We start from the raw sequence: 16,981 nt of genomic DNA, 5'->3' as shown, positions 1-16,981 counted from the left end.
TTAGCCCTATCGTGCCTTGGTCCTGATCAGAAAAGGTGCCCCTCTGCATGGGCACAGCACTGAGGGTGCCCCACTTGGGCAGCAGGGCAAGGCTGAATGTGAGCCTCCATTTCCCCACCAGCTTCACTGCGGCAAGCAGAGGTTCTGCTCCTGCCCTCAGGAGGAAGAGAGTACTTGCTTCCTTGTCCATTTCCATCTACAAAGTCAGTCACTCCCAGTTGGCTGTGCAGGCACTGAATAATCAGGGTTTGTGGAGTTGAGGTTTCTTAATAAAGCATTGCAGACTCTCCAGTGGAAAAAAAAGAGGTGCCTTAAATTTATTAATCCTGAATAAACCAAAAGCCAAACTATTAGGTTTGCATGCATAGATTCTGGAACATCTTTGCATCTGGATGATTCTTACTTGGAGTAGCCAAGAAACTCTCATCGTGGTGAATACCTTACATGAAATACAGGAAAATGGAAGTAAAACAAAGTGCATTTCATGAGAAAAATGAATTGTCATAATATTGGAACCTGCAGGAGACATTTGCAGCAGGCAAGTTCTTAATTGAAAGCCATGTGTGATTCATGGGGCTGTCCAGGAGAGTTGGGGAACACTGACTATGGGAGTTGCAGATGCCAGGAGCCCTGGTTATTGTTTGCATCTGGCATCCATCACACAGATAATTATTGATTCTGCATCTGCAATGATAAACAGCACTCATACTGCATTTTCCCAAGTGCACTGTGCTCTCAATGCTGCATCATTTTGTCACAGTGGCTCTAACAGGTAGAAAGAGCAAGGATGAGAGGACTTGCATTTACTGACTGACTGACCACTCACACTAGTTCCATCCTCCTTAGAGCCCGGGGAGGAAGGTCTGATCCTGTCTTTAAAAAAGAATTGAGAGATGTGCATTTTTTTTTCCTCCCTGATGTCTTAAAACTCACTTGAATATTTAAACAGAGATATTTAGTGGCTTTCTTACAAACATCTGGAATTCCTGGCCTTGGAATAATATCAAACATTGGAAGCATTCAGAAAGTTTTTCTAAAAATTGGAAATGGTCTCACATATCCAAAAAGTGTGTGCTGTTTGAAAACATTGTGCAATGTCCCTGAGTAGTCAAGGTGTGACAGTTGGATAAGTGCTCCCTGCAGAGTTCTTTTTCCCTTCAATTGTGATGTCACTTAAATCTGCATTCCCTCTCCTGAAACCAAAAACCCAAGTCTAATCAGAAATTCCTGGGGGTTTAATTCACCTCCCCCAGACAAGAGAAATTTCAAATTCAACTTCTATGAAGATAAATGGAAGAAAGTGCCTATTCTATAGTCCATTACTTGAAAGGTCCCACAAGATGCTCTGTTAGGATAAGATGAAATGCAAATGTACAGTAATATTTTGAAGGCTTATTTTCAATTTTTCCATGGAATTTCATTTCTTATGAAACCAGCTCATCCTCTTACTCCCTCCTCTCCTTGTATATACTCACCAACACATGCAAAGGCTCTCAGCCTCATTCATATTCAAAAAAGAAATAAAGACCATTAGGTTAGGCAGTTGGCTTAAACCACAAACCTAATTAGCTTCCAGCACAGCACTAACAGTTAAAGAAGACAAAGGCCAACTGATCCAACTATATGCTGCAAGCAGCACTCCTAAAGGGATATACCACACATTAAATGGGGCAAGGAAGGAAGTAGCAGAACCAAGTCCACAGGTTGTTATTACCACCCATGTGATACAGAAGCATCAAATCTATAAACCCACCCCCAATGTGTTCACGAGACCCTGATCCCTGTGGCCCTGATGAGGCCATCAGAGTTTCCACATCCCCTCTGTGGGAACCTGCACACCCCCCAAGCCCATGGCACCCTGCAGCAAACAACACCCTCTAAAGGTGGGCTCTTGGCACAAGAGACAAACCATATAAAGATGGATGAAATAAACAGCAGAACAACCAAGAAGGGAGAAATATAGAACAATTTGAAAGAGAATGTAAAATAAACACATTAAAAATGTGTAAAGAGATCACAGAAGTCATAGGAGAAGAACACCTGGCAAGTGCCCCTGTGCAGAAGAACTGAGTGTAAATTCTAGAATTGAAAAAGTGTATTCACTAAAACACAACTTCATGGCTGGATGAACCAGTGTGATTAGACATATGTGCAGACAAAATGCATGAACTAAAAGAGAGGAAATGCTACCCGCAACCAAAGTACCAGACCCAGATTTGTTTTCACCATAATTTTATGGACAGGTGACCCATATCTGATATATACTTTTCAACCTTTTTTACAGAGAAGAAATAAACAGATTCTCAATTTATATATTCAGTGATATAATGTCAATTTAAAATAATACTAGACGAGAGCACTAGAAATAGAGAATATTTTAGATGAAGCTCACTGAAAATAAACATCTAAATAAAATATTGACAAGTAGCTTCTAGCAATGCATTTCAAAAGGACCAGGCTAAGAAAATTTTGAAAAAAGAGGGAAAATTTGCCTTTCCCATAGCAAAATTTATTGATGCCAAGAAGGTATTAAAATTCATTATCCATCCCAAATTGAAAAAATATATATAGAGAGAAAATTAGGAATAGAATAAGACTTCTTCAACATAATAAAAACTTATCTAGATATTTGGACTCAAAAGACAACATCATTCTATTTAGAGATATTCACTTTAAAGTTAGGAATAAAATAACAACACAACCCAGTTCACCACTGTTATGTAACATTGATCTGAGGTGTTACATCACTGTCCAATAGAACTCTCAGAGATGATGGAAATCTTCTGAAATGCTAGCCAAGATAGTAGCCACAAGCCATAGGTGGCTGTTGGGCATTTGAATTAGGGCTAGTGCAATTGAAGAATTGAATTATTAATTTCTTTTGATTTTAATCAATATAAGTGTACTGGCCACATATGCCAATGACTACCATATTGGCCAATGCCACGATCATTATAATAGCGCAAGAGAACAGCTGAAAAATGTCACTGCTTTTAACATATTTGTATTTTCCTAGAAAACTAGAATTAGCAAAGCTACTAGACTAATAAGAAAATTATCAAGCTCAATGTTTTCAAAATAAAATACCTCACATAAAACAATCAATAGCTTTACCAAAACCCAATAATGATCAGTTAGAAAATATCCTAGGAAAAATGTAGCAACAACAAATATAAGCCAGGAACAGTGGTACACACCTATATAATCCCAGTGGCTTGGGAAGCTGAGGCAGGAGGATTACAAGTTCAAAGCCAGCCTCAGCAACAACAAGGCACTAAGCAACTCAGTGAGACCCTGTCTCTAAATAAAATTCAAACTAGGGCTGGAGATGTGGCTCATTGGTTTAGTGCCCCTGAGTTCAATTCCCAGTGCCAGGGGGAAAAAATAAAATAAAATATATATAATCTAGTAATAACTAATTTGATCATATTTGTAAACATATTTAGAAAGAAAGTTACAAAACTTTGTGAGGGAGATGAAGAAAGTCTGAATACATAGAGAAGTGGTATAAACTGAAGGCAGGGCACAGATTCAAGAGGCAAAGCACCGGGAGAAGAATCCTGGCTCTGTGGCCTTAGCAAGTCAGTTAACATCTCCATCCCTCAGTTTCTCTGTCTCCAAAATAAGTATGGTAACAATAGCACCTTTATCACAGGTTGTTATAAGGTTTAAATGTGTGAGTTAGGCTTAGAACAGAGCCTAGCATCTGTAAGCAGCCAATGGCTACTGGCTACAGGTATGACTTTATTATTATCATTATCACTATTATTAAGTGGAACAGTAACTGGGTGTTGTAAAAACATCAACTGTCTTCAAATGAATATTTACTTTTAATTCAATCTCAATGAAAATTCCAGTGGGGCTTGCTTATTCAATTAACGAAGTAAGTCTTAAGTTTATATGGACGAATAATTGTACCCCAAAAAAGCCAAGAAAAAAAATGTGGAAACTTGCCCTAATCAATTTCAGGAAGTATAAAAAGCTGCCGTAATTGAAACAATGTATAACTGGTATCATAATTGGCAAACTGAGCTTCATAATGTGGTCCATAAACAGTTATGTACTTATGAGAATTTAGGATAAAATAAAGTGACCTTTCAAATCAGTAAGGAAAGAGTGAATTATTCCAAAATCACTGTTGAGACATCTGGCTAACCACTTGGAAAAACAATTAAATTTGATTTTTATCTCATACTTTACATTAAAAAATTCCAGATGAACTACAAATTTTAATGTGAACATGAAAAACTATAAAATTACTAGAAGGGAACAAAAATAAATATTTGCATAATTGCCTGGCAGGCAAAGACTTTTTAAGCATGAAGGGACATACCATGAAAGAAAATTTCAATAGTTCAAGCAAGTGTTTTTAAATTCTTCTGTTACCCACTCCAACAAAAAAGCAAAATGAAAACAGAAAACTAGAAAGATGATTTATTATATATATAAAACAAAGGGTCAGTATACGTAATATGAAGATAGCTCCAAAAATCAGTTTTTTTTAAAGAAAAAAACTAATGATCAATAAACGTATGGAAACTGCCCTGTGTAAACAAGGAAATGCAAATTGAAATAATCAGTTGTCATTTTTTACTTTATCGAACTGGCAAAGATGAACAAAGACATAATACCTAGTATTGATAAAGATGTAGAGGAGAAGGTTTTCGCTCACCATCAGTGAGTCAGCACTTAGAACTTTTTACAATTCTTATAATGAATTAAACTGCTTTTATACATTTTTGACCCAGAATTTCAATTTCCACTTCATCAAAAGAAGCAATTGGGAATGTTCACAAAGACTGGACAGTGTGGCTGTTTATCATGATATAGCAAAAGCAAGAGGAAAACATCTAGATGGTCTAATAAATGTTTCACAATACATAATCTAATATCAACTACACTTCACCCCTAAATAATTAAATAATATTGTACAAGAATAATTCCTGATGTGGAAAAATGTTAATGATATGGCTTCACATGTTAGAATCAGTTACCAAAAAAGTACCTGAATACTCTTTTTCTTTCTCCAAACACACATTTACATACAGAAAGAAGCTTGGAAAACATATCAAAATGTTAACAGCAGTCACCTCTGAATGAGAATGCTATTATTTTCTTCTTTCTATTTGTGTTTTCTAAGTTTTCGACTATCATATATCCCTTATATAATAAGCAAAAAAAGTTTACTAAAGTTATTTAAAATTTAATTTAAAATTCTTGTTAATTATATAGAACTAGCATACATCTTAAAGTTAGGGCTTGGTCGGTTCTCCAATCAACAGGCCAAATTCTCTGCTGGCCAAGAAAATATCTTGGAAATCTTCACACAAACTCTATTTATTCTGGCTGCACTTTTTCCTACTCCAGTATTCAGTATGCTGTGCCAAGAAAAGATCTACTTTCAACTGAAAATCCATTTGCAGAGAGATTAGAATGCTAAAATGGAGACACTGGGGTTTGAGCTGAGAATTGATCCATTTTATGCACGGTAAATAATAAATGGACGTTTTAGTAATGCAATGATGAAACATTTGCAGTCTAGCAAGTAGTCTAACCCTGGCATTGCATGGAGACACATGACATACGACTGTAAACAAAAAGAAACCAATTTTTTACAAACTCTCTAATATTTCATATATAAGCCGTGCAAGAAATCTGTTTCATGGTTTCATAGGCACGCTCTCATTCTCTAGGCCTGGTTGCACTTTACTTTTTGTATAGTCCCAAAGGATAAAAGTTTGCCCCCTTTGAAGATATTTTCTCAAACTGAACATTAGTCATAAAGGCAATTCTAAGAGTTCCAAAGATAGGTTCAGTGTCCCTAAGAAAGACACTCATTTGAATATGGAAGTTCCAGTGTGTGTGTTTTTAAAAATCTGACCAGATTTCCAGAAACTACATCTTAGAAAATATCTAGGCTCCAGGGTTGCTGAGAACCCTCTAAAGAGATCATGAATATACCTTTGGTGGCAGATAGTGGGGAAGGCAGTGGGGAGGAGGAACTGTAAACTTCCTAAACAGAAGCGTATTGTTTGTTCTGTCATGGGTTATGGTATTGTTTATATTGGTCAAAGATACTAATGCAATTTAGATGCATCCCTGGGGCTCTGGGGTCATAGGAAGAGGATGAGATGATGCTTTGTGTAACTCAAAGTGAAGAGACATAAAGAAGGCTTGAGTCTCCCTGTTCTAACTGGGAGTGCACGTCCACATCACTAGACAGCAGCATCCAAATTATAGCAGCTACTGATCGATAAGCATCTATCTTGTGTCTGGTATTGTTCAAGTACCCTTCCTATCTCATCTCAGCAGCCCAGTGAAGGTAGAGTTATTTGTGTCCCCATTCTTTGTTGATGAGGAAACGAGCTTAGAGAAGTGAAGTGCCCAAGACCACCCAGAAGGCCAGGGGTGGAAACAATTTGAACTTAGACAGTCTAACTCCAAAAGCCTTAGACCATTTATCTGCATGGCCTCTGAAACACAGGACCCGCCGCACCTCCCCCCACCAAAGACCCTTGGCTCCCCATGCCTAGGTGACTGATGTTACCTGACTGATGCACCTACTTTATGGACACTGATTTTGACAGATTCTCCCCATTTTGCAATGGGAAACTGAGTGAGCTCAGAGATATTTACCAATATCACAGAGCATGTTAGTAAGGCAGTAGAGACTTGAACTCAGGCTCAAGACAAAAAGACCCTAGACCAAGTAAGAAAGAACCCCAGGCTTTAGAGCATCTGTGCCCATCACTGACAATGTAATCACAGGTGAGGGTCCCTGAGTGGCATTGTTTTCTTGAGCCTCAGGAGCTTTTTGTGTATCTGGTGGTTTCTCTTTCTCCTTTGCCCATCCTTTCAGACAGTCCTCTGGTTTTTCCCTCTGATTTTTGAAGTGGCTCATGGAAAGAGTGTATTAGTGCATATTCCCATCTTTGAGGCCCAGAAAAAAAAAAGAGAGAGAGATCAGTTGAAATTTACTGCAGGCATCTGGACTGGTGTAGGGATTCTCCACCACAGGCATCAAGGTGGCAAAGATTTTCATTTGGGATAAGGATACCTCATTCTGGGGGGAAGTTGGCACAATACAAAATGAGCTGCAGCAATGCCTGTCAATAGTCATCTCTACTTGGCCCATGCTCTACCAAATGTACAATGGTCTCCAGGTGAAAATTGAAAGCTTCGTGCAGATTCAGGCCCACAAAGCACTTTTTTGAGGCATGGTTGGGGGCGAGGTATGCTTATGAACTCCCCTGAAACCTGCCTTCACCCTAGCCCTGCTGTCCTGAGTAGGGCAAGTTGGCATCCCAGAAGTCTGGGCTTTCATGCATGGTGACCAGCAGGTGAATGGTGGATGATGCCCTTCCTCATGTTTTCTTATCATTTCTATAATTTGATGGAAGAGAAAGTGGTAAATCTGGTAGGGGCCAGATTCCTGGGAACCCTAAGCAGGCTAATAGTATGTATCCTTTCACACTTGAAATATTTTTTCAACTTGAATTTAGAAAAATTGTCTGCTGCTGAGAAAAAGGAAGAAAGTGCTACTGGTAGATCTCTCCTCTGTTGGATTCAGCTCTGCCCTATTCTGCGTGCCCTAGTAGCTTAGGGGCCATTCTCTGTTAATCAAGTGTGTGCTTGGCATCTCCTCCCATGTCTGCATTTCTATGCAGGTTTAGTCTTTTAAGAGAAGTCACTGTTAGTTACAAGCTGAGTCATGATCATAGGGAAGTCTTTAGCCATTTTGGTAGACTTGCCCTTCCATCCCAATCCCAAAGGTAAAATGCTTCCAAACCTAATTGTGCACAGCTGCAAGAGTTCATGTGTCAGAAGCCACATACCTTGTACATGAATCCTGAGTTGTCCTTTAGCAAGTAAAAACAAAGCTTTAAAAATATATTTATCCTCAGTAAATTACAGCTGTTTTGAGTGCAGCAGTTTTTCTGACCTCAGGATTACAAAATTTTAAAAGGCTGATACTTTACTTAGAAGATAATTTGTAAGTTTTACAGATGTCAGCAGTCAAGAATTTTTTTTTTGGTGTGGATTTATTAAGAGGATAAAATGCTCTGCAGGAACCCCTGAGCCTCATTATCTTCATATAGTTTGCAACACCCCAAAACTGCCCTATTAACTTCAGGAGATATAAATACAAAACACCACAAAGTTGTGTATGCTATGGTCCCAATTATATAAAAAAATAATATACACAGAAAAGAATCTGGAATAGTATACCCCAAGGCATTAACAGTGTTTATCATTGGGAATTAGGATTATCAAGGATTTTAACTTTTTACTTTTTTAAAAAATTTCAACTTCTTTACATTTCCCAGACTTTCATATTAAATGTATATAATTTTACAGTTAATAAACATAACAATATGGTTAGGTGATAATTCACATCCCAGAAAGTCAGATTAGCTGTGTTGACAACCAGTTCTAAAGAATGGAGTTCCCAGAGCTATAGGGGTCACAACCTTGCATGGGACTTGGGAAAATGTAAACCCAACAGAGACAATCCAGAGATGCCAGGGCTGCTGCATCCTGGGCCCACCCTCCTCTGGGATAGATGGTCTTTGATCTTTTACTTCCTCTCCTTCCGGGGCCAGGATGTAATCTTGATGCTCTTGAACACAGTGACCAAGATAAGCCAGAGTCCTTCTGGGACTGCCCTTGTCTCTGCGTCCTACATTGGTGTTTAAGTATAAGGTGCTCTGACTCCACAGCCTTCTCACCCACATCATCTCAGAGCCCAGGCAGCTACATAAGATCCATTCCCAGAGTGTCCCATTTCTCTTATAAAGCAGAGTGGCTCAGGTGTTATGCCATCTACCACTAAGAAAGAACACCTGGACCCAGCTAAGCCTACAGGGAGGAACTTACCAACTCCTCTACTCACTTTAGCCAGGACTTGTTCTCCAGTTCCTCTCTAGCTGTTACCCCTTCCTCCTTTACTCCTCATCTTATAATACCTCTGCACTTTCTGGATATTGCAGCACTACCCAGAGAGCTGTGAATTACCCAGTAACATATCCAGGTCCCTCTAAAATGGACAAAAGAAAGGTATTAGGCCCTGGTAGACATTATTCCAGATTTTTTTTTTTAACCTCAGGAGTATTGACATTTGGGGCTGGATAATTTTTTCATGGGGCGTGGGCTACCCTGTGCAATGTAGATGCTAATACCATTCCTTCCTCAGTTGTGACAAACAAAGTCTCAGACATTGCTGATTGTCCCCTCAGAGGCAAATCACCCCCATTTGAGGATCACTGCACTGTATACAAGTCCACAGATCCTGTTTGGATATAGGACTTGCTTCTTGTCTCACTATACTATGTACTCCTGACCTAACCTGATGGGCAAGTTGTAAGACCTGCTCAATTTTCAAACACATTTACACCTTGTGTTATACAGATGATGAGGCCAATAGTACCACACCTTAGTAATAATATTTCCCATGTGTTGAAGGCCTATTAAATGCTAGGCATTTAATACCATCATTGTTAACTTTTACAACAATTTATGAAATGAGTATTATTCCCATCTTCTAGGACAGAACTCTTGAGTTATGAATAGGGTGAGAAGGTTTGCCCAAGATTACACTACCATTGAGTGGCAGAGCCATGATGGCTGTCCATAGCACAAGCTCTTCATGGGCTTATTGCTCCCCATCTTATTCTCCTCTGCCCCACAGAACAGGATGGGAAAGCAAGAAACATATCCTGGATACCTAGAGCATACAGAAACTGGTGAAATAGTTATGTGTAGACCCAGCCTGTCCTCTTATCTCATGGCAAGTAACCAGTGAGGTCTTCCAAGGAAATCCTAAACGACTCCAGGCCAGGAAAGGAATGGGTAGGTCTAAGTTATGTCTAAGGATTAGGCCACCTGCACCTTCTACCCTCTCTTCTCATTTTGTTTTGACTTTCATTACTCAGTCCTCTGACTTCACAACCACAGTTCAGCTTTTCCAAGTAGAAATCATTCTCTATACTTTCAAAATCTCTGCTTTGTCCTCTGAGGTAGAGTTTAACATCTGTGTCAAAAGAATCCCTTAGCTAGCCAGGTGCGGTGGCTCACACCTGTAATCCCAGCAGCTCTAGAGGCTGAGGCAGGAAGATCCCAAGTTCAAAGCCAGCCTCAGCAAAAGTGGGGTTCTAAGCAACTCAGTGAGACCCTGTCTCTAAAGAAAATACAAAATAGGGCTGGGGATGTGGCTCAGTGGTCAAGTGGTCCCGAGTTCAATTCTCGGTACCCCCCCCCCAAAAAAAATCCTTCGCTTCGTATCACACCTACATATGAAATCCTTCCAGGGCCAGACACATAGTATTACCTAATACATGCTGGTTCTTTTCTGCTCTCAGCACTGGAGCCCGCTAAGCTTTCAACAAGACTCCCACGTTTGTGAATTATCATTGAAGAAGCCCCAGTAGGACAGTTACCCCCTTTCTGGCTGGGACTCTAGAAAACTCAACCCAGATGCTTTGAATTTCACCAACTTGGAGTCCTATTGAATATGATTTTACTTCAGATTTTTTTCAAATATTTTGCATAATATTTAAAAGCATAACTTTTTTTCTAAACCGGTTATTTTTGAAGGCAGCAAGAAGGTGGGAACCGCCAGTCTAGCTTGTCTGCTCTCCTTTCATTTGGAGCCACATTCCCAAACCAGCTGATAATTTGGTGCTGGACAGTTATCCTTGGCTCTGGGATGCCATGAAAATGCTCCCTAGGCCCAGGGGACATTGGAAGAAACAGCAGGGTGAGCTCATTCAGTTCCTAACCTCTACTATTTTTCCCACTACCTAATGCAAATGTCACAGTAGGAATGTAAACTCTACTTGGGGGCTTACATCAGCTTTTGGAGGGTTTCAACAAACTCCCCCAGATAAGACTAGGGGTTATTTTTCTTTTCCTTTTTGCCAGAAATAAATATTTATATCAAGAAAACATTGCCAAGACTTGGAAAGTATTTGAATTATTTAATCAGCCCTATAAAAGGATTCACTCCAATCGGTGTTTGATTTGGCTGATGAATTTTAATCCTGGTTTTATCTCAAACCCATTAGAAAATTACCAAACTACAGGGAAGAATTCTGGAAATGTTCTTCTTCACCAGTCCCAAGGCCAAAAACTGGGAATGTATACACTTGAGTGTATACTTCAGAACATGGGTCTGTTCCTGTTAGATCAGGGCCTCTCAGAAGACTCTGGACCTTATCATAGGGCTCTTCAGCCCTAGTCCTCTCTCCTGGAAGGCATACCTCTGGTGGTATCCAGCCTTGCCCATTGACAGTATTGACCATTCACCTCAGTGTGAAGAGCCTTAGTTTCTGGAGTACTTTTGGCTACATCATAAGACCAGTTGGATTGACCCCAACTAGTCATTTCAGCAATACCTGAGTTCACATTGCAGCTCTGATACTTTCTCATGGTGTAGCACTAACTCAACTAACATCTCTGAGCCTCGGTTTTCCAAACTGCAAATAACCATAATAGTGGAAGCACCAAATGAGACCATGGCTATATAATAGTAGACAAAATTATTGTGTGTATGTAGATATACACATGTATGTGTGTGTGTGTGTGTGTGTGTGTGTGTGTGTATATATATATATATATATATACACGCACACACACACACACATACATTCTCTAAAGGCTTTTATTTTTCTAGGAATTCCTGATGTCTAAAAATATGTTAGTTTTGTAGAACCCACTGTATTAAGCAATCAGAAATTTTGAAATTTAAAACCTTCAGTTCTTTGACTTTAAACCACACATTCATGTAGTCTATTTTAAAGATGTGAATATCCATGTAATAGAGTGACATTTCCTGGGTCCTTATCAAGTGCCAAGTGTCATGCTTAGTACCTTCATATTTAGCCCCCACCCCATACACACACCTCTGTGCAGTGATGCCGTCATCACCATTTACAGATGAAGTCATTCCCCAGTTGTATACTAGTAAGGGGAAGATCTGGGACTGTAGTCTCAATCTGTCGGTTCTAAAAGTCTCCTCTTCCCTTTCTGTGCCCTCTGAATCCAGCTTCTGGGATGCCTACCTCCTAGATCTGGGGTGCTTTGTTCTAACTGATGTGATTACCCTCATTGATCCCCAAGTCCTGATTGAAATCAAGCTTCTGTTTGATTATCAGACTCCTGTAGACAGATGCTTTAGGTTAACCTATGTCATGAGGATGCACAGAATCTTGAAATATCATTAGGAATGACAAGAAAATTTATATTTCAACATCATCTATTAGTAATTCCATTTAACTTCTGGTCTCAAACTCCTCACACTTCCTTTATTTCCCCCTCTGTTGCAAACAAGAGCTCAGTAGGCTGCTCCACTCCTCCTAGCCTCTCAGTGCTAAGGAGCATTGAAGTGGCTGCCTGGTAGGCAGAGAGGAAGGGGCCTGGGTTGTCCTCAGAGTTGATTACGGTCTCATAAACTATACAACTCGCTGGCTTTGGCACTAGCATGGCCCCTGAGCCAGGCTTGGCCCAGCCAGGGAGCAGACGAGGAAGGCTTTGTGCCCTGCTTCCCAAGTGGACATTCCAGGAAGGAGTCAGATGATCTGAGTTATGGAAACCAAATGGCCCTCCTTTGTTTAGAGAGAAAGAGGAGGGGAAAAGGGAAAAAAAAAAGCCACTCATTTTTGTGGTAAAGTGAAAACAGGCTCCAAACCAAACAATCCCTCTCAGAGCAGAAAATGCCAGCTCCTCAGAGCAGCCCACAAATCTTGGAGGCTGACAAACTGCTGAGAGGAGGTATCAGAGCTGTCCTGCAGCTGTGACCAGAGCTCTTGGTCCTCCCGGCAAGGTGTTCCTCTGCCTTACTCCAGAAACATTTGGACTCCCAGGCAGGAAAGGAGAAGGAAAAGAGGGAGAGAGTAAGAAATACCTACTTATCTAGGTCATGCTCCTCCTCCTCCTCCTCCTCCTTTCCAATTGGGATGGAGGGAAGGAGACAGGAGGTATCCAGCCCAGAAGTGAGCTCAGACACTAGCTGAGGCAGGAACTTGGGCCTACAGCCCCTGCATTCACCCTGGCTCTGTCCCTGCCATGTGCCACCTCAGACACCCTCCTCAGCGTGACCCAGCTCTTCCCACAGAATGCAGCCCAGAGTCACGAGGCCTCCTGTGGCTGTTCTGTGGCTGCCCGAGGATCTGTGGGCTGGCTCTGTGGGCAGGAAGCTGCACTCCCAGGTATTGCTGGGCATGTGCAACAGGATAAGCCATGGCCACGAGGAAATAAATATAGGTTCTGCTCAGCGATGCCTGTCCCCACTTTGATTTGTTCTCTAATGCAAGTCTTTCCTGGAATGGAGAGTCTTTTAGGGAGGAAGGAATAATGCAGAAGAATTCGATTGTAGTCCTGGTTTTGCCTCCAACTTGCCATGTAACCAGAAATCACAGTTGTCTCCCTTTGCCTCCATTTTACATCTGAAAAATGAGCCTGATGATCCCTGCTCCGCCTTAGCTCACGAGTCTATCAGGTGGAGAGACTGGGTGATCATGGCTGTCATCCAGGGCGGCAGAACAGCCTATCAGATAAGCTTGTGGACTGCAGCCAGCCTGCCTGGGGGAAGATTTAGGTGCCCACATGCAGCTCTGAGCAAGCTACTTATTCTGTGTGTTCTCACCTTTAAAATAAAGGGAGCAGTACCCCTCTCTAGCACTGCTAGAAGGTTAGATTTGACTAAGTCGATGCATGTGAAGCATTTAGAAAGCACCCACACGTGGCATGCCCCAGGTGAGCCCAGCTGTCATTGTCGTCATAGCCAGAAAAAAAACAATAATGCCAGGTTTAGGTACTGCATGACCCCTACTGTCATCATCAGCTTCACAATTTTATATAACACAGCCTCCCCATTCCAGTACTTCCACAGTCTGCCAATAGTTGATTCTCAATATAGTGGAAAACCTCCAACAGTACCCCTGGTGCTTTTAGGAAAAAAAAAAATCCCAGAAAGTCCCACCATGTCCCACCCAAGACCCAGCTTTGGTCATCTAACCCCACTTCCTTTTCTAGTCTCATTTTGAGCCATGTGTGTCTTGATCAAATTCAAGTCTCATTGGCCTTTTACCACAAAAGGTCTGGATTCCTTCCTGCCCCAGGACTTCTGCAGTGCCACCTCCCCACCTGAATTTCAGGTTTCAGTTTAAATAGCCTTTCCTCAGGGAAGCCTTTCCTGCTCAACCGGATGAGGATCAGCTCCCCTGCACCTGTGTGTGCTCATCCTGGTTATAATTAAATACGAATTTGTATGATTACTAGCCTGTCAGTTCTTGCAAGTCCTAATACAGTGCTTGGAACATATTAGACACATAAAGAACATGTGTGTGTGTATTTTTAATAAATATATTTAAAAAATTAAAAGAAATATGTTGAATGACTATCTCTCCTGTAGCTCCTATGAAATTCATGAAATTCTTTGCTAAAGGCCCATATTTCTAGCACATCATGGGGCTTCAGCAAATATTTGTGGGACATATGAATGAACAAATGACTTGGAAGAACCTCTACTTTTCACCATAGGAAGATTTACCTAGACAGCATCCTCTTCCACTTTCCAAGAGGGACACAGTGCTTTTATATGTCCTCTAACCCCTATCCCAGGGGAATCTGTCCCTAAATCCAGGCATGAAGGAACCAAGAATTACTAATCTCCACCCAGGCAAGCACGTGATATCAAATGTATTCTGCAGTCATGACTTGCACAGATCCTAGGAGACAACAATTTCATAGCAAAAAACAGTTGCAGAAAATTGTCCTTCAAAAATATATGTATCCCCTTTGTATCTTCTAGCTATGGGTAGATTAAAGAGACAAGTTTTATTTATCCTTGTTTCTTTGATGGGTCATACCACAGCCTTCTGTAAAGCTTGTGTAGCCAATGAACCCTGAGGCATGAAGGATTGACTGTTGTCATCTGAGTCTACTAACTTCTCAGCCCTGCCTCTGTGCCCCAAGACACAATGAAGTTCTTAAGGAGTTTGAGATTAAAGGTACTTGAGTGTTTTTCTAATCAACTATAAGAGCAAGAATTTCTCCACCTCTGAGTCTCCCTCTCCACTGTAATTCATCTTCCATAGCTATATCTGCTAAATTCTCCAAATTCGTCATTTTGATTTTGCTCAGAAATCCTCCAAGTTCTTTTCATATTTTATAGATCTGATCCCAAATCCCTCAGGCCAACTCAGAGAACTTGGACCAAACTTCTTTCTATACTATTGATACCACTAATTAGAGTTCTGCTCCCTCACATGTTGAAGCATAACAGAGAAGCACGCCAAGGCAAGCATATAAAGCAGGGTATTTTTAAAAAGGGGAAACAGACTTCTCCCAGGAAGGAGAAGGGGGCCATAGCTGGTATCCTGGTATCCCAAGAAGCAGCGAGGGTGTTTTGTTTTTTTATATATCCTAGGCTTCCTTGGTTGTCCTGCTTTCTTACCCTTATCTCTCCTTCCTCCCTACATGACTAGACTCAGGAAATGCTTGGTGGGATGGCCAAAAGGTGGGAAACAGGTGGGCTGAAGGGGGGAAGGGCAAGATGGAGCACCCCTGACACATTAATCAACAACCTTATAGGTCCCTGTAGGGAGGGGCAGGTTACCTTAGCCACAGGTTGGTGCAGGAGCAGTTCTTGATAAGGGTGGAGGAAGGGCTCTGAAGGAATTAACATTTCAGTCCCCCAGGGGGCAGTCTCCAACTTCCCAGACTTGCTAAAATTGGCCTCCTTGATCCAACCTGATTGATTTTACCTATCTATACTGACTACCTAATTCTGGCTTCACTATCTTTTCAAGTCCTACTTAACCCCCTGCCCTGAGACACACCTCATTTGCCCTGTCTTAGTTCATGATAGTATCCTTATTGTCTCTTACCCTTCTCTCCACTAGCAAAGCTCACGGTTTGGATTTTCCTGTGACCTTACCATGTCACCCATGTAAAAGGAGCTCCCTGTCTCCTGAAGCCCAATGATATTTTGGTCTAGCTGCTTCTTGTACTGGTCACACACTTTTTCCACGAATATGGCTTCTTTCTCAAACTAGACCTAGACATGAAATACGTTAGGAACAGTCCAGTGTTTCCTGTTTCCCCTCAGTTATTTCTGAGGGGAAAATAAACTCAGATCATAACTTATGAATTCAGTCTCTAGTTGCTCTGACTGACTCAACTGAATACAGTGGGGTCAGAAGACTAGTATGCAGGCGGGAGTCCTGGAGTTCACTGCTAATGGATTTTAGAGCACAAGTAGAGGTTGTATTTCAGAAAGTGCTTGGTCTTCCTCATGTCTCCCTGGGTTTTTGGTCAATGATCTCTAGAAGTTAATAGATTTGAAATTGTAAGCTTGTCCACTTCTTTTAACCCACTTACTTCCTTCTTTTTACAGATGAGAAACCCTTCACTGTGGAAGATACTTACTTGCTGTGTCCAGCGCCTATCTTAAAAGAAGTTGGCATGTAAGTTTTTGCCAGCAATGATCTCTCAGACAGGGAGGAGAAGGGAGGTGAACCAGACAAAGGGAAAAGAAAATTACTCTCTCCATTATCATGATGGAAACTTTCTCTAGATTTCCTGCAGTAATGCTGGCGCCAATGGCTAAAGAGAGCCAGGCACTAAGATCATTGTTTTACAGAGTATCTCTCTTCATCCTCCCCAGTTCTCCATAAACAGATGTTCCCATTATACAGATGTGCAGATGTGGCTGAGAGAATTTGAGTAACTTGCTCAAGTTCACACAGTAGTCAGAGGAAGAGCCTAGGCTCAATTCCAGTTCTTTGTAACTAAATCACAGCTATATTTCTAGAAAGTTCGTACATGTATTTCCCCACCCTATCATCCTGATCTTCCTGCTTGATGGTTGTTATCTCCTCCTGAGAGATAGGGAAACTCAAAAAGAAGGCTTAGAGAGGTGAAGTGGGAGATCAACTGGTTCCTGACAAACTGAGACCCCAGGCTCAGACTTCACTGTCAC

The 16,981-nt window shown here is 41.1% G+C and overlaps 1 protein-coding gene across 1 annotated transcript in view; it reads left to right on the top strand.

Annotated features, from left to right (window-relative positions):
* Positions 1-16,981, top strand: part of Antxr1 (ANTXR cell adhesion molecule 1) — a 226,772-nt gene that overhangs the window by 89,599 nt on the left and 120,192 nt on the right. Inside the window, exon 11 of the mRNA XM_046422452.2 lies at positions 16,397-16,466. Within this exon, the coding sequence (XP_046278408.1) occupies positions 16,397-16,466 (70 nt within the window). The remainder of the gene's footprint in view (positions 1-16,396; positions 16,467-16,981) is intronic.

This window comes from Marmota monax, unplaced genomic scaffold (assembly GCF_021218885.2).
Source record: "Marmota monax isolate L192 unplaced genomic scaffold, Marmota_monax_Labrador192_F-V1.1 WCK01_AAM20220418_F8-fsc00015, whole genome shotgun sequence".
NCBI lineage: Eukaryota > Metazoa > Chordata > Mammalia > Rodentia > Sciuridae > Marmota > Marmota monax.
Note: the sequence above shows the minus strand (reverse complement) of the source record. Positions and strands in the feature narration are given on the sequence as shown.